At 34.9% G+C, this 23,851-nt stretch overlaps 1 protein-coding gene across 1 annotated transcript; it reads right to left on the bottom strand.

Annotated features, from left to right (window-relative positions):
* Nucleotides 1-2,441: 2,441 nt before the first annotated feature.
* Nucleotides 2,442-22,369, bottom strand: mmp25b (matrix metallopeptidase 25b). Its single transcript, XM_067370345.1, has 10 exons — nt 21,907-22,369; nt 20,947-21,079; nt 19,093-19,237; nt 17,019-17,311; nt 15,005-15,184; nt 13,710-13,803; nt 13,023-13,105; nt 12,668-12,820; nt 7,610-7,888; nt 2,442-5,517 (listed from the first exon to the last, which is right to left on the bottom strand). Exons 1-10 carry the CDS (start codon nt 22,012-22,014, stop codon nt 5,264-5,266), a joined length of 1,722 nt encoding a protein of 573 aa, XP_067226446.1. The 5' UTR covers nt 22,015-22,369; the 3' UTR covers nt 2,442-5,263.
* Nucleotides 22,370-23,851: the final 1,482 nt, after the last annotated feature.

The following is a 23,851-nucleotide window of genomic DNA, read 5'->3' as shown; positions in this document are numbered from 1 at the left end:
ACAAATCCATAAAGTAGTTGCTTTTAGTTGCCCTTGATGCATCATTAGAGTTCAATGATTCCCTCTCCTCAATGAGTCATTCTTGTCAATCGTTTCAATGATTCAGTTGATCAGGTGTAGCCGAATGAACACATACTTGTTTAATATAATCTAAAACCTGAATATGACCTTCAGCTGTAGTATAAAAGCCACACACCAAGTATCAGAACATAACTCTGCCCAACATGAAAACCCCATTGGAGCACAGCCTAATACACTCTTTGTTAACAGAACAATAAGTAAAACCTGCCTACACATTGTGATATTGTATATCTATCTCTATTGAATCTTAGTAAAACCTAGTTTGACAATGATAAGATATAAGTCTGAAACCTTAAGGCTGCTGATCTAAGGGAAAAAATATCCGGAAATGGAGGTGAGTGGTACAATGCTGCTGCATTACAACACAGCTTGTTTCACAAGTTTTACAGTGGATCTCTTTGTGTGAATATATCCTTTGACTCATGTGATTTGAATCATGTGAAATTCAAGCTAATTTTCACAACTGAGGCCTATTAATTAAACCGTAAACGTCTCAATTTAAGAACAAAGATGGGATTTACTGGAAGCATTTATTAGATATTCAATTCATCAAACGTTTATTCAAGAAGTGATGTGAATTCAAGAAGTGTGTTTACGGCATTAAATTAAGTGTATTGTTACACAATTCTTTATTTCAAACGTATCTGAAATATAATCCAGGTGGTGTGCATTTCAGGTCTGCTGATTGTTGAACACCAGTCCACTAAAGGATCTGGTTACATTTCAAAGGGGAGAAAAGGAAAAACTGTTCTATTAACCTGCTTTCAGGTGGCATAAATGTGGGTGTAGACTACTGTCACACTTGGCCTTTTGTTGCATGTTCTTTTTTGTTCATTGTGCAAATGCTTTCATGTACTTAATCAAACCACTCTTTCATTAGGTGGACAGAGTGTTATTTCAGTCATGTGATATTTCAGTAATACTAAAACCATAAAAAAAATACTGTCATTACTTAAACATTAAATGAAATAAAAAATATAACATTATATATATTTCTAATTTTAGTTTAACTTTAAAAAAAAAAAAAAAAAAACTGAATAAATTAAAATTAATAAATAAAAATAATAACTATTTAGACATATAAATGAAATAACACAATAAAATTACTCAGACTAACATTAAAATGAAAACAGAAAATAAAAATAAAATATAATTCAAAATATTAACAAATATAAATAATATATTAACTAATATAAACTATACTAGTATATCAACGATACTATAAAATCACACTGGACCATACAAAAACGTATACTTTAAAATATAAAATGCTTATAATTAAATATATAATATAAATACTTCATGTGTTTCTTTTTTATTATTTGTTAATGGGATGTTATCATTTACCTTATGTCATTCCAAACTTCTTTTTTCTTTTTTTTTGTACATACAATAAAAAGTCAGTCTTTTTTGGACCGCACTGACTTTCATTTTATAACCAACAACTATTGAAATATTCTTCAAAAGATCTTCTTTTATGTCTCACAGAAGAAATAAAGTCATACAGGTTTGGAACGATTTAAGGGTGAGTAAATGATGACAGAACTTTTATTTTTTTGTGGGTGAACTATCCCTTTAAGATAGCATAGAGTAAATGTCAGTGCAGTTGTGGGAAAATAGTGCATCACAGTTCCCACACACACATGTTGGTGCACCTGTTCCATAGGTGTAATGGATTTATGAACTGTATATTCTGAGCCCCTGCAATAACTCTACCCCTAAACGTACTCATCACAGAAAGCTTTTTGCATTTGAACATTTTTAATAGAACTTTTTTTTTTGTACGTTTTTTAAGCAATTTTAATTACGAGGTCTCAAAAAAGTCCTCATAAACCAGGTTTACGTTGTAATACCAGTGTAATACCCATGTCATTATACAAATTAATGTCCACATTTATGTATAAATCATACACGCACATTGTAAGCTGGTATTTTTGACTATATGATACAAATTTTCTAGAATGCCAAGCAGACATTTTTATCTCAATGCTTCCTTCACAACTCTCAACATCTCTTGGATTTTTTTTTCATGTTGCTTACGTTTCAAAACAATTATTTTGTGCATGCAAACATTGTTGCAGAGCATGAAATGATACTCAGTTTTAACCTAAAGGTGAAAGTCAAACCTTTCCAGATGAATGTTTTTGAAACTATCCCTGAGGGTAACTGAACATTCCAGTTTAATGACTGATGGCTGACTGAGATACTCACACGTTCTACTCAGAACTGGTCTGAGCAGGGTTATTAACTAAAACTAAATCATTTGTGTTACTAGAAATGAAATGAACGTTAAGTGAAAAAAAATATTTACATACAACAAAAACACATTTTTTTTTAATAACAATAATTTTATTATTAAAAAGAATTATTTCATCTAGTTTCCAAAGCAACATTTCTCACTTGATGTACAAAAATAACTAAAATCTTTTAATTAAATATAATTAAAATGATTTAGACATATAAAAAAAAAAACAGTAATTAATAAAAATGACAAATACACAATTATTAAAACTTTAAATATAAAATGAAAACAGATAATACAAAAATAAAAACTGATTAAAATATTTTAAACTATGGTTACACTTTATTTTTATGCTCCCATTTTAGACATTTATGTTGACTATAAGTAACATTAACTCTCAGAGTATTAGTACACAGAATATCTAAAGAGGATCATCAAAAGAAAGTGTAACCTACTATATTATCTCACTAATACTAAACACTGGGTCTAGGGCTGGTTGCATAACCACTTAGACTAGTCTTAAAAGTTAAGACACTAATGTTTTTCTTGAAGAGTGGTCCTAATTTTTTAAAGGCCGTTACGTATAAAGGTAGAGGTGTAATTTGAATTGGAAAAATAACATTGATCACCCCTTGGTTAACTGCAAGTTGGTCAAACTAGTTCTTAAGATACAGTCTTATAGTGACTAATGCAACTGGCCCCTGATGTCTTCTAAGTCTGGAATGAAAACACACACAGAAAACCGTAAGGTGAGCTTTGCTCTCAGATAACAAAGTAAGAGGAAAAATCTTGTTTAAAAACACACTTACCTTTCCTCAATCTGACATTTTAAGAAACTTAAATGACCGTGACACATTTTCTGTGTTTCTGCACATCACATGATTTGAATTGCAAGACCAAAGTTTTCCAAATAAGTAGCAACTTTGTTGTTGTTGCTCATAGAAATAATACAATAATACATGAGTTGTATTCTTTTAATGAGTTACATTACTTTTATGAGTTGCATTTGTAAGAATGTTTTAATAAAAATTTAGATCCAGACAAAAAAGCGTCATGCCACTGACCCATACACCTTTATCAAAATGTCCCAGCAAAACCAGGCCCTGTGAATTTCAGCAAGGCCCTAGATGAGGGGCCTTATTTATAAAATGTTGTGTAGAGACAGTCCTACATTTGATCTTATGATCATTTCTCAAATATGCGTACGTGTGATTCAAAGAATGAACGTACGCACACAAAACCGAGCGTATGCCTCTCTTCCAGTTCTATAAATTGCAAATGATCTTGAAATTGTGAATGATTCCAGATCTCTGCCTTGTAAACGCCGCCTAATTAAAGTCATCAATATATAAAATAGCATTAGTCAACATCTAAATCCATTACTTTTGATTTCTAGAATTGCTTATATTTCCAAATACCTGCATTATCTGCCAAAGACCAATTTTATAAATCTAAGTGTTGGTGTGGATTTTAACATACTGCACTCTAAGTTCAAATCTGTGCTTACGAGTGTTTCATAAATGAGGCCCCCTCATGTGTTAAACTTTGCTCCTGTAAGGCTACTGTCCTGCAGAGTTTTGCTCCACACCTGCCTGGAAGTTTCTAGTAATCCTGAGGACCTTGATTAGCTGGTTCAGGTGTGTTTAACTAGGTTTGGAGCTGAACAGTGGAGCAGGACAGTGGCCCTTAAAGGATTAGTTCACATCTGAATTAAAATTTCCTGATAATTTACTCACCCCAATGTCATCCAAGATCTTTCTTTCTTCAGTCGAAAAGAAATTAAGGTTTTGAGGAAAACATTACAGGAATTTTCTCCATATAGTGGACTTCACTGGGTTGAAGGTCCAAATTGCACAATCCCAGCTGAGGAATAAGGGTTTTATCTAATGAAACAATCTGTCATTTTCTAAAAAAAAAATTAAAAATGTATATACTTTTTAACCACAAATGCTCATCTTGCACTAGCTCTGTGATCCGCCACACATTACATAATCATGTTGTAAAGGACGTTTGACTTGGTCTTTGCACATTCGCTTTGTAGACACTGGATCGGCACTTAAGCCTGTGTCACGAGTGACCTTTCCAATGTGATTACGTCATGCGTGGCGGATCGCACAGTGGTGCAAGATGAGCATTTGTGGTTAAAAAGTATATACTTTTTTTTTTTTTTTTTTTTTTTAGAAAATTAATGATTGTTTCGCTAGATAAGACCCTGATTCCTCATCTGAGATTGTGTAGAGCCCTTTGAAGCTGCACTGAAACTGCAGTTTGGACCTTCAACCTGTTGGTTACTGTTGAAGTCCACTATATGGAGAAAAATCCTGGAATGTTTTCTTTAAAAACCTTAATTTCTTTTTGACTGAAGAAAGAAAGACAAAAACATCTCTGATGACATGGGGGTGAGTAAATTATCAGGAAACTGTAATTCTGAAGTGAACTAATCCTTTAAGTAACTGAATTTGACACTGCCACTAACATATTGAAGCTCTGCCACACTGTGTGTTAATGCCCCCAAGTGGATCCAACTTGTCATTGCAGCTAGAGATCATTTGGACTACACATAGAACGCAGCATATCTTAAGCTGCCTTCATGATATAAATGAATTAATTTAGATAAATCTTCCTACTGTATATTTTTACCCTGTAGTCACAGAAATATAGGCACAAAGTCAAGTGGATTACAATTCAATATTTTGAACAATGCAACAGGGTGACAGCAAAAGCTATAAATAATGAATTCATATTAATTCCATTTTTGCACTTTATTTAAGAAAGCTTAAAAATAATTTATTTGACTATATTTGTAAGTTAAACCTGCATAGATCAAACCATGTTTTTGACCATGTGAAGCTGCTCTAAAGTAATATTTGGATATTGGATATCACTTTAAGTGCTTTGTAACATAAGGCCGATGACACAACATTTATTGCAAGTCGAGCCCTATATGCAGACAGCTGGATAAAGCAGTACTGTGATAAACAGTAACCACGATGAAGCACTCATCTGTAAGGCTCCGCTGATGCCACAGTTACATTCTCCTTCTCTTCCACGTGGATTGCCTGGAAGTGTGGTTGGAGTCGGTTCTGGACATCTCATCCAATCAGCTGCTGTCGATCTGCGAGTGACACTGTCTTGATCCATTTCTCCGCTCTTCACCACCCAATACGAGTTGTTCTTAAAGAAATAGGCATCTCCTGAGAGGCAAAGAAAGAACAAGGATCACAGGCATGATGGGAAAAAGTTGCCTTCTATCCAACACTCAGGGAGAGGACAATCCCATAATACACTGTAACAAACTCAGTGAATAAAAAGCATCCAAGATTGTGGACAAAATTTTGGCTTTTTCAGTCAAATAATCGTGGCTGATAATGATTTTGGCTCATTTGTCACACTGAGCATAGAAGATCAAGCCGAGCGCATTGCATTGTGGGTTTGACTTTTTAGTTTCTCAGTAAAAAAGAATTTAATCTGAAAGGTTATTTTATCTTAAGACTTATTTACAGGCATAATGAATATATGAATATATTCATATTTAATTGCACATATCTTATTTGAAGATATTTCATAATAGGAACACTATAAATTGAATGATTTCACTCAGTTAGCCGATAAATTTATTTTAATAGTGAAGATTGTTGAATAATATTAATTTATTACTAGTACTATTATTACTATAATTATTACTATTATGTACTCCACCCCTTTAAAAACATTAATGTGTCTACAAATCCCCCATTAACAAACACACACATATTTAACATAATACAATGTCACAGAGACACAAAATCACATTTTTATGTTTCTGCTTACTAAATCTCACATATGTTGATATTCAGATGAAATTACAAAAATAAGAAAAGCACAGCCATTTATTAAATGCATTAAAATTAGATTTTGTGCCATTTATGATTAAGATTAAAAAAAATATATATCACTTTATATTTGGGGCATTTTGCATTACATTTCTTTTACTTTAGTCCTGAAGTTTTTTATTTTTTTATTTTTTATAGGTTTTTTTTTTTATTTATTTTTTAATTAAATGCCTAAAATAAGGTCTGTGGTGAACACAAGCTCAATATATTTTCTCTTTTTATATAACATAAAATACAATAGAAATGCCCCATCCTTATGTTTTTTTTTTTTTTAAACTTTTACTCGTCTTCAAAAGGCGGTTCCTAACAAGTGACTAAATGGGACTACAGAGGTTTTCAGGGACATTAACCATCATCAGGCTGAACAGGTAAACTCATCCACTGGCTAATAGCTTTCACATCCTCATTGTGTTTATAATCGTGCTCTTGCAAACTATTCTAACTCACACTTTCAGGGAAAATTAAAGAAAGAGTTGTCAGAAGTTTACTTGTGGTAATGTTGGTCATGCTATGTAATTTGCTGGTGTAATTCATTTACAGCCTACATTTAGCTTTTTACTTCTGCTGATTGTATTTAGGCTTCTAAAGTGGTGTGCATTTGTGAGGATTATCATGATGAACAAAATGTGTAAGAATCATAAACTTTTGTTGGTCACTGAGCTTATTTTCTGCAATAGTCCCAAAGCTAAAGGAACCAGGGTTGTGCTAACTTCTACCAAAACACATAATCACCATTGCAAATACACTCTAAAAAATGCTGGGTTAAAAACAACCCAATTTGGGTTGAAAATTGACAAACCCAGCAATTGGGTTGTTTTAACCCAGCGGTAGGGTTAAATGTTTGCCCAACCTGCTGGGTAGTTTTATTTAACTCAACTATTGTTTAAAAGTTACTGTATTGCTTAATTAAAATTAACCCAAAGTATGTTGGAAATTAACATTTATTAATGTTCAATGAATAATTATTAAACAATAAACATTTATTAAACTGCTTATTAATAAATTTATATTAATAAACTATTAAACTATTAAATGTATATTAATAAAATATTAAAGCTTATTAATAAACATTCACCTTTTGTCTATTATTGTTGCATCTAATTGCATCTGGTTTTTAATTTCCCAACTATTTTGGGTTCATTTTAAGCTAGCCATATAGCAATTTTTAAACAATAGTTGGTTTAAATAAAACTACCCAGCAGGTTAGGCAAACATTTAACTCAACCCCTGGGTTAAAACAACCCAATCGCTGGGTTTGTCAATTTTCAACCCAACTTGGGTTGTTTTTAACCCAGCATTTTTTAGAGTGTATAGTCCCATTGACTGCAACAGATTGATATGAAGCATAACAAAAGCTTCTTTTGTATACTAAGCTGAAAATGCACTTGATTCAAATGGAATTTCTCTATATTACCCTCTTCCCCGGTGATGATGTCATCAGGGTTACTGGGCATGCCCTTCCAGAGGGAGGAGAATCTGGGATAACCTGCGTCTTGATGACGCTGTTCAGCCTCTGAGAACCTCCAGAACTCTCCACCGCTGAAAATGTAGGTTTTTCCATTATGAGCCCAAATGAAGGCCGCCTCCACGCTCTTCACCTCCTTTCCATCATGAGAGATCATACCCCAGTCGGACAACGGACGTGGATAACCAGACAAAGCCACAGTGTCTTTAAATACCCAGTACTGTGAGCCTGTGTGAAAAAAAATATCACATGCATTAACTTACAGAAACAAGCATTCTCAAACTGATTTCTGTCACGACAACTCCTGGAGTGTTTGGCGTGGTAATGGATATGACAATGTTGATATGTTTGGTTTTGGCAGAATACATCTGCTACACTGTTGCTGTTTCTGCTGCTGCAGAGCAAAATCCGGGACTTGCTACTGCCAATACATACTAAATGTGCCACACAAGTCCTGAAAAGTGAAGCCAAAACATTTTGATCACCACCAGATGTAGTATAGCTCATAAACCCCACCCTCTCCATGTAATATAATGGGACGTGAGATGAGCTAAACAATCAAATTACACTTTTTATCACGCTGATGTAAATTCAAGTATTCTTTTTTTTTTTTTCATAAAGGATTAGTTCACTTTCAAATAAAATTCCCCTAATCATTTACACACCCCCATGTCATCCAAGATGTCCATGTCTTTCTTTCTTCAGTTGAAATTTTTTTTTATGAAAACATTCCAGGATTATTCTCCTCATAGTGGACTTCAATGGCCACCAAACGGTTCTGTAGTAGAATAGTAGAATAGGGAAGGCGTAGGACATACAGCGTAAGCTGTGGAAGCACATGCAAGGTGATCATTTTTTGTTTATAAAGCATATGCAGTTGTATTTTTTCTTTTTTTCAAAAATGACCGATCGTTTCTCTAGATAAGACCCTTATTCCTCGTCTGGTATCGTTTAAAGCCCTTTGAAGCTGCACTGAAACTGTCATTTTGATCTTCAACCGTCTGGAGGCCACTGAAGTCCACTATATGGAGAATAATCCTGGAATGTTTTCATCAAAAACCTTCATTTCTTTTCAACTGAAGAACAACATGAACATGTTAGATGACATGGGGGTGAGTAAATTATCTTATTTGAAATTGAACTAATCCTATAAGAGTGTTTGGTTATGCAAGGTACACACTAAAAGATTTTTAAAATCTTATAAGATTTTCAAAATGTGAGAGACCACAAACATGAGGGCAAAAAAATCCTAGATTTCACTGTTTTGCTCGTATAGTGTGTGGTGTGCCGTGATGTGATAAAGAGAGCACACCACACACAAACAGATTTTCAACCAGAATCCCGACTGTGAACATGGGAAATCTTGCAAAATCTCTCGAGAATTCAGAATAAACTTGTCGGACGATAGCAGGAAGAAATTGCAATGATAGAGTTTGGAATGATTTTGGTATGATTTACAGGACACGTTGTATAAACACTCATGCTGTTGCCACAAATCAACAAGCTGATCCTCCATTTCTGCTGTCCAAATCCATTTAACTTTGTGCTGCGCCATGCATTTGTTATGCTTCAGTCTTCTGTCAGCTCGCTTTCTGATTGAATATTGTTTTGTTTCACGTGATAATCTCCAGAGCGTGTGCGTATTTGTCCTCAGGGATTTCACCACTCATCAGGATTTCTGATCAACATGTTTACAGTTTTTTCCAATTGCTAACACACTAAAATGACATGCACAGCACAATTATTTAAACTGACACACAGAGAGCAAAACTTCTTCTCAAGTCTCCAAAAGTCTAAACACCTTTTCTGTTTTACACACATTTTGCATTTCAAAATAGCACTTTTTAAATTCACTAAATACAGTTCTCTGCATAAGACACAACAATCTGACATAAAGTCACATGTTTGCCATTTCAAAACACTACCATTCAAAATGACACTACATGAGCTAATTGGCCAATTACATGTGCCACCTGGCCAAACACCTCAGTGGTTAATTGTTAACACTTCAATCAGGATGTAAGCACTATGAAAAGACCACAGGTGAGAACCTTTTTTTACAACAACAATGGAAGACATTGCAGAGAGAGGAAGAGGAAGAGGAAGAGGAAGAGGGAGGTTGAGAATAAGAGGGGGAGGAAGAGTGAGAGGTAGGGGTAGAGCAGGTAGAGGAGTTCATGGCCAAAGAAGACAAACACTTTCAAATGAAATCAGAGCAACCTTAGTAGATCATGTCATCAACCATGGGTTGACAATGCGTGAGGCTGGACAGAGAGTGCAGCCAAACTTGAGCCGTTTTACTGTCGCCTCTGTCATCCGGACCTTTAGACTGGAGAACAGGTATGTAACCAAAATTTCATGTAGTACACATGTAGTATACCCCATGTCATAGTGTATCAGTTGGGTGACACCTGTTTACTTAGTGTATGACATCAGCCATTCATGAACTGTACAAGTTTCCTGTACAATGTACTCTACTGTGGGGGAAAATATTTAGGCTGCATTGTCCAAGCCCTATATATATTTTTATTTTATTTTTTTCTAAAGGACTGAGAGACGACACCATGGTGGAGGAAGGGGCCAAATGTTCACCGGGGTACAGGAAGCTGCCATTGTAAACTTGGTTTTGGAAAATAATGAAATCAGATTACAAGAAATTCAAAACCACATCATCCAAGACAACACCTTATTCAACAACATTCAACGAGTTAGTCTGTCCACATTGGCTCGCATTCTCAAGCGAAACCAAATCAAAATGAAACAACTTTATAAGGTGCCGTTTGTGAGAAACTCTCAAAGAAACAAAGAGTTCAGATGAGCATATGTGGATGTAAGTACTATATTGACTGCAGTACACTACACACAACATTGTTTCCCAGTGTACTGGATAACACCATATTGAGTGATTTTTGTTCTTTGTTTTCAGGGAGTACTGGAAATGGATGCTCATGCAATCCCACATGAGTTCATCTTTATAGATGAGGCTGGGTTCAACCTAGCAAAGACCAGAAGAAGAGGGAGAAACCTCATTGGCCACAGAGCCATTATAGATGTTCCTGGCCAACGTGGTGGGAACATCACAATGTGCGCTGCCATCTCCAATATGCATGGTGTCCTCCACCGTCATGCCAAACTTGGACCATACAACACAGCCCATATTCTCACATTTCTGGACAGACTTCACAACATTCTCATACCACCAGAGCGTATGAATGATGCAGACCATCAAAGAAACCGGTACGTTGTAGTATGGGACAACGTGAGCTTTCATCGTGCAGCCCCAGTCCAAAACTGGTTTGCTGACCACCCAACATTTCTCGTGCAATACCTCCCACCATACTCACCATTTCTGAACCCCATAGAAGAATTCTTTTCGGCATGGCGGTGGAAGGTATACGACCGGCAGCCCTTTGTGCGCATGCCTCTTGTGCAGGCCATGGAAGAGGCATGTGATGAGATTGATGTGGGTGCAATTCAGGGATGGATAAGGCACTCCAGGCGCTTCTTCCCTCGATGTCTGGCAAGGGAAGATATTGCCTGTGATGTTGACGAGGCGTTGTGGCCAGACCCGGCTGTGCGGCAAGATGCTGCCTAATTATTTTTCTTGCCTTTTTTTTTTTTGTTGTTGTTTTTTTTTTTTTTTTAATTTAATATATTTTTTTTCAGAAATTTTCTTTTTCAGTTTACTTTTTTTGTAAGAATATTTTTGTTCAGTCCCATGTAAATATATCTGCTGTGCCTATGTTGTACTGACTTGTTTACTGTAGTGAAGGAAAAAAAATAAAAATGTTGCAACAGCATGTGTGTGTATCTGCAAATATTTCTGTGCATGTGAACACTCTGATACATATTTTAGTATTATGGCAAAGCATACTAAAGATGGGTGTGCTTTTCATTCTGCCCAACAGTGTGTAGGTGGTTAGGCAAAAATCTGGTAATATGAATGAAGTGTGTGCCATTTCATGCAAAAGTTTGATTTTGATAATGCTCTGTGTAGTTTCGGTTGCAGTGCTTCATTTTGCAGGATATATGAGGTATTTTGCAGTTTGGGTGTGTGGTTTTGTGAATTGTGTTAAGTGTTTTGATAAAACCAGACTAGTTTGAAAAATTGTGTGTTAGCAATTGGAAAAAACTGTAATATTTACGATCGGGGCGGCTCCGACATTCTTCCGAGCAGATTCAGTCACTCTTAACACACATCACACCACAGGAAAATCTGATCAAATCTGTAGAACCATCAATATAATCAGGACATGATTGTCGGAGGGGGAGAAATCGGCCCAAAATCAGCCCGATTATCTTGTGGTGTATACCCAGCATTAGTTATCTGATGCTATAAAAATGGGAGTTTGACATCATGATTGACACCTGAGACTGACAGCTTCTCTGAATGAAATAGTAGTCACTGAGGCACCAACAGGATTTTTGGGAGGAGATTGGAGCTTCAATTTTAATTTCTACATTTCCATAATGAGTCGTTCAGTAAACTATATTAACCGATTCTGCGGGAGTGTGGGCGGGGCCTTGATTCCACGGTCCACTTCATGCTCACTATTGCGTAGACTCGGGTTCCAAGATGTCACTGCCATATTTGGACATTGGCAGCTTCACTTTTCAACAATGGAAGAGAGTGAAGGTGCATCATCCATATTTTTTTACAGTCTATGATACATACACGACACTCTGCTGTGAGCAAGTAAGACATGCTGCTGCTGTACAATATAGCATACGTGATTTACCCATAGCAGATCTATACAGGTGGAGCTGGGGAAGGTGTAGGGTTTCTGAAAGAACGCTGCAAACTACAGCAAACGCTGACCAAGTATTTTAAGGTTGAGCAGCGAGCTCATTGGCTGCTGATGCAGCAGGAACCAATCAGCCCTGAAAATGATGTGATTGCTAGCAGATAGAGTTAAGGACCTGTTAGCCTGTGCTATCTAGAGTATCATGACAGAACTATACATTTTTTCTTCCATTGTGCACCTAAATGAATAAAAAGAAACTAACCTATGAAGAAGATGATCCTGCTATCGGACTTTCTTTCATAAACTGCATCTATCTTGTTGGTGCCAGGAGGAAGACCAATCCAGAAGTTTTTTATGAGAGCAGGCTGAAGGGACACAAGAGATCTAGACCGCTGGATTCGCCAGAAATATGGACCTGACGAAGAAGAGGAAATTATACAAAAATCAATGTTCTTCCATCTGTGATAAATGAATTTAAAATGACATTTTAAAAAAATGGGACGTGAGCTACAAAGAAATTAATTTCAGCAGCTTTATGTAAGTGGCTTATAATCTTTTAAGCTTGGCAAAATCTGTAAATTTGTACAAAATATTATTTAAGACAGCACAGATTGTACCTTTAAAAAAGAAAACCTCTCCTCTGATGTTTGCCACCGCATCAAAGCCTCCCTCACAACGATTCTGGATTGACGGATCAGGTCTAGAAAAACAGAGAGGTCACAAAGGGCCGTAATTTTAATTTCTTCTCATCGAGTGTTGGAGATGTTATTATTAGCTGATATGCCAGTGTACTCTACTGTTCTAAAGTGTGGGGTCTGTAAGATTTTTTTAATGTTTTTGAAAGAAGTCTCTTCAGCTCATCAAGGCTGCATTTATTTGACCAAAAATACATTAAAAACAGTAATATTGTGAAATATTATTACAATTAATATCTTTTTTTTTTTTACTTGAATCTGTTTTAATATGTAATTTATTTCTGTGATGCAAAGCTGAATTTCTGTGTCCCATAATCCTTCAGAAATCATTCTAATATGCTGATTTTCTGCTCAAGAAACATCTCTGATTATGATCAATGTTGAAAACGGTTGTGCTGCTTCATATTTTTGTGGAAACCATGATACATTTCATTTCTTTGATGAATAGAAAGTTGAAAAGAACAGCATTTACTTGAAACAGAAATCTCTCTGAACAATGTAAAAGTCTTTACACTTTTGATCAACTTAATACATTCTTGCTGAATAAAAGTATAATCTAAAAATATCTTACTGACCGGTATTGCATGTGTCTTGGTAAACATGACTCACTTTACAGGTACTTTGGGATGAGGTGTATTTGGTGGTTTGGGTAGTTGTGATGTAGGGTTATTTGGGGATGGTATTGATGGGCTTATCTTCTTTCCTGTCAAATAACAAACCAAAACCACAGCCACAGCGTTAGATATGGTCAGCTCGGCTTATGGCGATAATCTGGAAAGATGAATTCAAGCCAGCTAACAGATTAAAAAGTGTATTAAAGCTGCAATCCGTAAGTTTTGCCTATTTGTCGCCATCTCTGTTTAAAACCTGCAATTGCAGTTATTTGTGGAATTATCATCTTTACGTGGGTTGTGCATCGGCATGGCTCCTCAGCGCGGATAAATCTAATGTTTGCTGTCAGTCACCACACCGGTGTGGATACTGTATTTCAGAATCACAGATTCTACATCTTGGAGGTATGACCAAAATAAAAATTTTCACCAGAAAATGTCATCTGAACAAGTAAGTAACATGTCTGCCACTTTTGTTCTGACCAACTGAGAAAAAAAGCATTACAATAAATTGCGCTGCCAATGATGATTAACATCAAACCATGCAAATTAATATAATTGTTATACTTTGTTCTCAAATTGTTAAAGTTAACAACATCAGCATTGCGTGACTGTTTATGTAGAGTTTATTAGCATTACCTGTAGATTTTAATTTCTGTAGCCACTCCGCAGTCCGAAGGCTTTTGCTTTTGACTACGGGTGAATCTCCAATTGTCACTGATGATTATCATTTGGACCTTTCAGTCTGCCTATTCCAGCTGCTGTGAGAAAATGCTTTAAATTATCTTCCACCTGCAGCATCCTCATATGCCATATAGCCTACTAACTGGCCATATAGCCTACTAACTCCTTCTTTATGTAAACAGACGTGACGTAGTGACGTAAAAATGAACGGTGGTTACCAGTACCGATTTTATTAAAAAATTATTATTAAATTATTACCGTTGTGAAGATAGGGAGATAGTTTTGAACACTATGTACTTGCTCAAAAATTGATTATGGAACATTTTTAACCAAAAAAAGTTACGGACTACAGCTTTAAAGAAATAGTTCAATAACAAAAACAAACAAAAAAAGTTTTTCACATAAAGTTTTTGTATGATTTCAGAAAACTTGAAATATAGTGCTTAAGTGATGTTGTTCTTATGTTGTTGTTGTATTGAGAAAAGTAATGTGATCTTCCATGAAAATTAGCAAATTATGACAAAAAATTAATTTTTGGGTAGACAATCCCTTTAATCGTAAATTACAGCTACCAGAGCAGGTAAATAAAGCGTCTGAACGTGCTCCTACCGTAGAGTGACTGAATGGCATAGCGATCGTCATCTGGGAGAATATAAGATCTGATATCAACTCCAACAGCACCCTGGTAGTACGGCCGCATGATGGAAGGAGAAGTAGAGGAATGAGAGAGACCCAGGGCATGACCGAATTCATGCACAGCCACCGCGAACAAATCAGTGCCGCTGTCGTCTGAAAACATTGAGAGAATAGGAAGAGGAAATTCTTATTTATGTATAATGACATTTTATAAGTGGGTGATTCATCAATTAAGGTCACTTTTGACTAATTAAATGCATGAAAAACATATTTTCTTCTAGATGATTTAGTATGATAAAACTTCTCTGAAATCAAGAAAACCTGAAAAAAAGTTTCTGCGGATGAGACATGCTCCACCTCTCATTTCTGTCATAGCATGAAACGCGCTAACGCGATACCTGTGCGTATGTAAAAACATACGCCGAACATTTTATGCTCCTATGCCTTCCACACACACGATTTATTTATAAAAATACATTTAGACTGTTTAACATAGTGATTTCTACCAGGATATGAGACGTTCAACCATAGCCTATAACAAAAAATGTTTCCGTAGAGAATCACCTATTGCACCTTTAACTAACATGAACTAACAACATTGCATTTTTACAGCATTAATTCATCTTTGTTACTGTTAATAAAAATGTTCTTGTTCATGTTAGTTAGTGCATTAATTAATGTTAACAGACACATCTTTTGATTGTAATAATGTATTAGTAAATGTTGAGCTTATCATTAACTAAGATTATTACATGGCTCTGTAGAATACTTGATTCTGATTGGTCAGTCGTGCCACCCAGCAGTGTGTTTTTCCCCGATAACAACCACCGCAATAAAGAGATAACACAAGCTCATGCTAGGAATGTTTTTTTTTTTTCTCATGGAAGTTTTGCATTTGGTGAGCTAATAAAATATTAAAACTCAGTCAAATCAATATTTTGTGTTCAGTTATCCGGTATCACAGACACGCTCTCTTTAGTTTCATACAAACACAGCTGCTGCCCTTTTGCAAATTTGTTCACTGTAATGGATTATAAGATTACAAACAGGTACGATTTTATATCTGTTTCATCTCAGATCAATATCTCTTATCCCCATAATTATTTATGTGGCGAAATGCCATGTAATATGTGGTATGACTGTACTGAATCCCTTAAATGTCCGTCTAACTTGCCGCTTGCTAGCAACTGCTCTTTCTGCGGAAGCTTTGCGTTTAAAGCTAATTAAATATTTCGACTCAGATCAGTATTTCGTGTCTAATTATTTACTTATGTGTCAAGTAGCAGTGTAACAAGCGGGATAATGTACATGTCCCTTACTTGGGACAATTACCCCTTACTAAATGAATGCTGTAGACAATGGAAAATTTGAACTGAATTAAGCTGCGGTTGTTACTCCTGTCTCCTGACAAAAACATTGCATGCGGCGCCTGTGGAGTGTGGAAAGTTACTGGAGAGCGCAGCCGCGCTCGTCTCTCACAAGGAACGTCATGGCAGTGATTGACAAGCCAGAGGGCCAATCGCTTACACGATGATCGCGTAAATGATTGGCTGATGTTTTTAAGGCCCTACCTCGTGCACAGATGATTAATATTATTCCTTTCAGTGCACCTAATAAATAGTCTTTTATCAGTTAGTAAAGACAGTTTCAAGTAATATTGCAAAAATGTATAAAACAAAACATCCTCTTTAGCTGAATAATTATCTGAACTCAATACATTTTTTTCAGAGTTGCTCTACAGCTTAAATTGAATTTTACAACATTAGCACTCTTTAAACAATCTGTATTGTATAGAATAATATATATAAATGTGACAACTTGATTTAAGCTATATTTTAAATCATTTTTCTTCTGTTAAAAAAAAAAAGAAGAAGAAAAAAACACCATTTGTAAAAGCATTGAATTTGATTACTCCACAAATATTCTGCTTTGGGACTGTTATTCATCTATCAGTCAGTGAATATCTAGTAATGATTGTGTCTCTTGCCTCCATAGGTCCAGCTCTCCTCATCATCAAAATGTGTATCTCCAGCAACTTCATACTCCCCTGGGAAGAAGGCATGAGCAAGTGTCCCTCCCTTCCCATCAAATGGATACCCGTCATCGTGGAGTGAACGAGCGAAAGAGATCTTAATATCGGCATTGTCCTTCTCGCTTGTGGGGGAAGCATCTTGAAAGTTGAGGTTAGTGACATCACTCCAGGCTTTAAAGGCATAGATCATTATAGATTTTACATCATCAGGTTTTAGGAATGGATAGAGAGATGGGTAATTCTGGATGCTAGTAGGCAAAACAGAGATAAGTTAGTGAATGCATATTTAAAATGAATATTGTAAGTTATTAGGCTCAGCAGTGACCACCCAGCTAACAAAAATATGTTCTAAGAACGATTTGCTAAGGTTCCCGTTAAACATCAGAATCCTCTCTGAATATTAGAAATGTCCTGTTTTTAAAATATTTTAAAAACTTTTTTTTCTTGGGTTATGCGAACATTAAGGAAATATTAAATTTTATCATTCAGCAAGCATTCTGGAAATGTTACTTTTGAATGTTAAAAGCTGTAAAATTAATGTATAAATTATGTTTTAATTGCAAACGTTTTGAGAACATTGTTAAGGACTATAACTTTGAATAAACAATCTATTAACGTTACAAGAAGAACGTTTTTTCATACCCTAGTGAAAAAAAATAAAAAATAAAATGTATTTAAAATACATTTATTTTGTGCCAAATATACCAGAAATACATTTATGTTATTTCTGTGCTGAATAAAAATACCCGGCAATTGTACTTTTGGTATTCTAAACTGGTATACTTAAAGGGGTGATTGATTATTATTTCACTTTTTTAACTTTAGTTAGTGTGTAATGTTGCTGTTTGAGCATAAACAACATCTGCAAAGTTACGACACTCAAAGTTCAAAGCAAAGCGAGATATTTTCTTTTAAAGAATTTGCTGTTTGACGACTACAACAAAAAAGCTGGTAGGGACTACATAGAGCTTCTTCCTGGGTTAGTGACATCACTAACCCTAAAATTTACATAAACCCCGCCCTCTAGAACATGCAACAAAGGGGGTGAGGCCATTTTGGGCTGCTTTGGAGAAGAGGAAGAGTTGTTATAGTCGAGTGTTGCTGCCATGCGATCATATTAGGCCGGACTGCTTCACAAACGAGGGTCAATTCAACACTGGATTTGTACAAAAGATTAACATGACGACACATGCTAGTTGATGAGTTGAATCAACTCCACAGCAACTACATAAATTTATTCACTAACCATTCAAAAACGTCTCTCTCCATCAGTGTCGACGCCGGTTTGAACAATGTAACTGACAATCCTCATTTTGGCTGCGTGAGATTCTCCTGTTTTGTTGTTGAGCAACTGAAGCGAGCTGTTAAAGCTCCACCCCCTCTTTTGGAAAGTGGGCCAGGAGCAGCAGCTCATTTACATTTAAAGGGACACACATAAAAATGTTTATGCTCACACCCAAATAAGAGGCAAATTTGACAAGCTATAATAAATGATCTATGGGGTATTTTGAGCTGAAACTTCACAGACACATTCTGGGGACACCAGAGACTTATATTAGGCCTGCATCTTGTAAAAGGGTCATCAGGTCCCCTTTAAAGTCTGCTAAATTGGAACAACTAATTTTGTACTTAATCCACTTTAATTGTTTGGAAGTGGAACTAAAGATATACTTAAGTATATCTGATTGTGCTAAAGTGGAACTATCGCAAGTATACTTTAGGTACACTTTAAATATATTACATTTAAAGACTGATATTATACTTATTAATAGTGATATTAAAACACTTTTTTAGGCATAATATTAAGAAATGTGCATTGTGCAATAAAGAAATACTCCAAATAAAATGTAATTATAAATTTACATCAGTAAGTCTTAAGAGATATGTCAATAAATATGGTAATGGATTTGAAGTATACTTAGTATGAAATATATATTAGATTTTTTTTTTTTTTAAACTAGGGTAGCTTTGCCATAATGTTCTGAGAACATTCCCTGTTAGCTGGGCATGTGTTTCTAACAGTGCAGACCTCCATGTGAGGTCAGACTTTTTCCAGCGGAGTCCAACAGTGGCATATCTTCTTTTCCTCCTTCGCTTTTTCAGCAAGTCCTTGGACCCTATAATGTCTGGCAGTGAACATCGTGGAGTGCTCATCAGTTTCAGGGTGTCACTGTCTAGAGAAGCACAGGACAGAAGGTCTCAGATCAATATATAGACTTCAGAGATACAGAGCCCATTACAGTACATGTAATAAAACCCCATGTGAGGAGGAGAGACAATGAAATAATTCTTTCTCTGGAGTAAATGTATTGAACCCACCATTTACAAGCCACTAATCACAGCTTGAAGACAAAGTCACTCTAAATCTCATCATTACACTTGCATATATCAATAATTGACAAAATCTCCAAACTTTATCTAACGTTGTGGCAAGGTTCTCTCATAACAAATGTTCCTCCAGAATGTTTTTTCAAAATGATCTGGTCTTTAACAATGTTCGCAAAATGTTAGCACAAAAACATTTTTTATGCATTGTTCATGGAATGTTTTTACCTGAAACATTTGCTTGGATGTTTGCATAACCTTTTTCCAAATGTTACTATTTCAGAATGTTACATTCAAGTAACATTCTCTTTATGTTTGCAAAATCATAAAATGGAATGTTCCTTTAAAGGGAGAGTTCATCCAAAAATAAAAATGTTTTTTTTTACTCACCCTCAAGTTGTTTCAGACCTGAGGTGCGTTTCCTGTACAACGACGTAACTCGCTGCTTAACTATAATAATGCATCAGTGAAGAAATCAACTAGCTTGTCATGAAAACTGATTGTCGCAAATTTGTCTTTCAATCATGTTGGTTAATGACATCATGCAGGTGGTGGAGTAATAACTTCTAAATTAATAAATTACGGACATGGCATCTGATGACTTTTTTTTCAGTTATTTTGCTTTATTTCCAGATTCAATCATAGGCTCGGTTTCATACTAGTGTACGTAGTTCGTATGCACATGCACACTCTTCAAAAAGTTGCTTTAAATCTCTTGACAAAGATTTAAATGACATTTGTATATATTTGAAATAAAAGATATAGATTGCACTGAATGTCAGCTTGCTTATTTTGCTCAAGATAAGGATTTAAGTCCACATGTTATAAAAACAAGTACCTATGCTTCTAACCACAGGTTGTGAGCTGTCGTTCCATCCGTACAGTTTGCAGTATGCAAATGTTCGTTGGAACTATGGTTTCGGGAAACACAGACTTGTTGAACTATGCTGATGACCATAGTTGGCTAATGATGCTTTCAGGAAATGCACCTCTGTATGAGTTTCTTTCTTCTGTTGAACACAAAAGAAGATATTTGTTGGTAACCAGACAGTTGACGGTAGCCACTGACTTCCAAGTCAATGGCTACCGTCATCTTTTTGATTACCAACATTCTTTAAAATATCTTCTTTTGTGTTCAACAGAATAAACTCAAACAGGTTTGGAACAACATGAGGGTGAGTAAATGATGACAGAATTTTCATTTTCAGGTAAACTATCACTGTAATGTTCGCATAAGCAACAATGAACCAAGAAACTTTTTTTAAAAAAAAGTTTAGATTTTTCAAAATGTTCAAAGAACATTCAGAAATAATATTTTTATAACTTAATGGGAACATTACCAAAACATTCTTTGAATATATTTTTGTTAGCTGAGATAGTGTTTTGATTTAATTAGATTAGAAAAAAGCAGGGAAATCTAGAATAAAAAAGAACAAATAAATGAAAAAAACAAAAGGCACTGAAACGGACTTCTCTAAATGTTGTGACACAAGGCCGTTAGATCATTTCCTGTATGTGATAAAGTACTTTCTGTGAAAGGCACACGCATTGCATTTACCGAGTTTTCCTGTGTCTTTGAGGCCTGCGAATCGCTGCATTTCTTTGATGGCCTTCTCAATGCCCTCTTTAGATTGCAGCTGCCCTGTGCGGGGGTCAGGAGGGGGCAGGTATCCATACCTGCTTAACCAATCCTAAGAGAAATCACACGTAAAATGTTCATTTAACTTAAGCGAATATATACATGAATAGTGTCATTTTTATAATTTTCGGCTTTCACAACAAGAACAATTACTATAACTGTAACTATAGCGATAACATTTAGTATAATGATTCATCATTTGGAAAAAAATCATTCTGAAAAAGATTGTGGTGTGGAAATCCTTATTCTCATATAAAACATTTACTAAAACTTGTCCATTTAGGCTATTTTAAAGTATATATATATATATATATATATATATATATATATATATATATATATATATATATATATATATATATATATATATATATATATATATATATATATATATATTATAAAATAATTTAATGTCATTTTAACAGATTTTTTTTTTATTATGCACTTCTGGTAATGGACAGATGATTAAATATATATATATATATATATATAGATATATATATATATATATATATATATATATATATATATATATATATATATATATATATGCATAATAAAAAAAAATCTGTTACAATGACCTTAAATTATTTTTTTATATGAGAATAGGGATTTCCACACCACAGTCTTTGAATGATTTTTTTCCAAATTATATATATATACAAATATAGGTCAACCCCCCCAGAACATCCCCCCCCGGAGAAAAAAAATCCACTGGCTATTTTATTTACATCTGTCTCACAGGGATTTTACACACATGCAACTACACAAACACATGAAAAAAAAAAAAAAATCCCAAACGACATATGGCACAATGTTTGTTTTTTCTGTCTTTAAAAGTATTTAACTTGTAGTAATGCAGAATAAGGCTCATCTTACCACACCCCGAGAGTATTGGTCCGGCATCGGAGCCAAATGAACCGGAGAGATAAACACAAGCACAGTGCAGGTCAGCTGAACTAACCAAAGATATCCTGAGAGAGTCATTTGTATAGACGGAATAAAAAACAAACAGCTGCAGACAAATAAAAGGATCTGCCTTTATTCTAAGGTTAATGTTGCCCTTATGTCTTCATACCGTTATATGCTCAGTTTCTCTTGCTACTTCAGCTGATCTCTCTAAGGACTAGGCAGGGCAGAGACCAGAGACCAATCAATGAGAAGCTCTCTCTCTGTCTCTCTCTCTCTCTCTCTCTCTCTCTCTTTCATTCTGAAGAAAAAAAAAAATCTCTGTAAGAATCTTACTACCTGCTGAATCAAATGAGCATTACTTAACCGTTAATTAATATTAACATTAATGATCATTTATGTTTTTATTTAAAACTTTGGTTAAATCAACCTAAAGTTGAACTTAAACTTTAAGTTAAACTTTGTCATTCTCACATTTTGCAGACCATAAATCAGTTATAAGACACCAAAACCACCACAACTAAGGAGGTGCAGTCACACCCATAACTGAAACACACAGGATGTTACGAATTTACGTTACAACACTCATTTTGTTTTTTTGTTTTTTAAGATTTGTCACTGATGAGAAAACTTGAGAAATCCAGGCTGTGATAACGTTGATGAAAAATTATTTATTCATTACAATTAAATTTAGCCTCACACGCAAACTTTAATCGCTAATGAAAATATTTAATAAAACCAAAAGGTAAAGTAACAATCATAAAGAAGTAGTCAATAGTTAATAAATCTAGAGTATTGTATCTAATAGATGAAGATCAAAAAGAATAGGTTATTCTAGGTTATAAACATTTGCAGATAAGAGAGAAAGAGTAGAAGCCAAGGAGAGCAAAGGAGGGAAAAACTAAATTATCAACGACTCAATCAGCTTTATACCATAAGCATATAGGGAAATTTACATTCCACTCAAACTGATGTTTTTGTTCTAATAAGAAAATGGTTTTACCCATTATATCATAAACTGGTCAGATGCCAAAAATAGATATAAAAAGTTGTTTTGACCCCCTTAGGGAATTTTGCAAATCTTACACTATCAAATGTCAACAGAAATAATAACAGACATATTTTGATCGGATTCAAATGATCAACTAATCTTGAAAAACATCACTTCTGCAGTACTTGGCAGGCGTCCAATATCTAACCACGAACATGTCAGCCTGACCCGTCACACAGGAACACTTGAAGAACAATTGAACATAACAAGCATACATAAAGAATAATGACCATAAGAGTACTATAAAGTGTAAACACTTGAAAATATGAGATTTAATATATATAAATTAGAAGTACATAAATATATGAAATCAAAAGTAAAATTGATAAATCATAAGCCATAAACGATTAACATAAATATTTATAAAAGGCATGAATATGACTATCAACCATTTTGGATCCACCAGTCACCCTCAGTAAAACAAACATTGCAGTTATTACAAACCACAAATAGAATGTGTATTTCTTTTTCCTTCATCTGTCATGTCAAGTCATGTCTTATAAGCAGATTGCTTACAAAATCTATCAAAAATCGATTATCACTAAAAGTGTGCAAAAAAGCTATTCGGAGGGAAAGCTATTTGTGGACAAGACAAGCCTACATCAATGAAACAAAAATAAAACTTTAAAATAATATTGCCTAAAATAGGATTGTGTGACCAGTATCTGTGGCAGGAAGATGACATCACAGGGGGCCAGGAAATTTACACATGTGTTAAAAAAAAAAAAAAAAGAAACACGACACATCATGGAAATGACTTTGAAGTTTAAGGTCCCAGTGTACTTAACTGAAGTGTATTGTACAAATCTGTTGTTGATGCAAAGTCACACGGTAGTTTTGTAACACTCGTCTTAGGACAAATTT

The sequence above is a fragment of the Chanodichthys erythropterus genome, chromosome 19 (genome assembly GCF_024489055.1).
Source record: "Chanodichthys erythropterus isolate Z2021 chromosome 19, ASM2448905v1, whole genome shotgun sequence".
NCBI classification, from domain to species: Eukaryota; Metazoa; Chordata; class Actinopteri; order Cypriniformes; family Xenocyprididae; genus Chanodichthys; species Chanodichthys erythropterus.
This window is presented reverse-complemented; position numbering and strand designations above follow the sequence as displayed.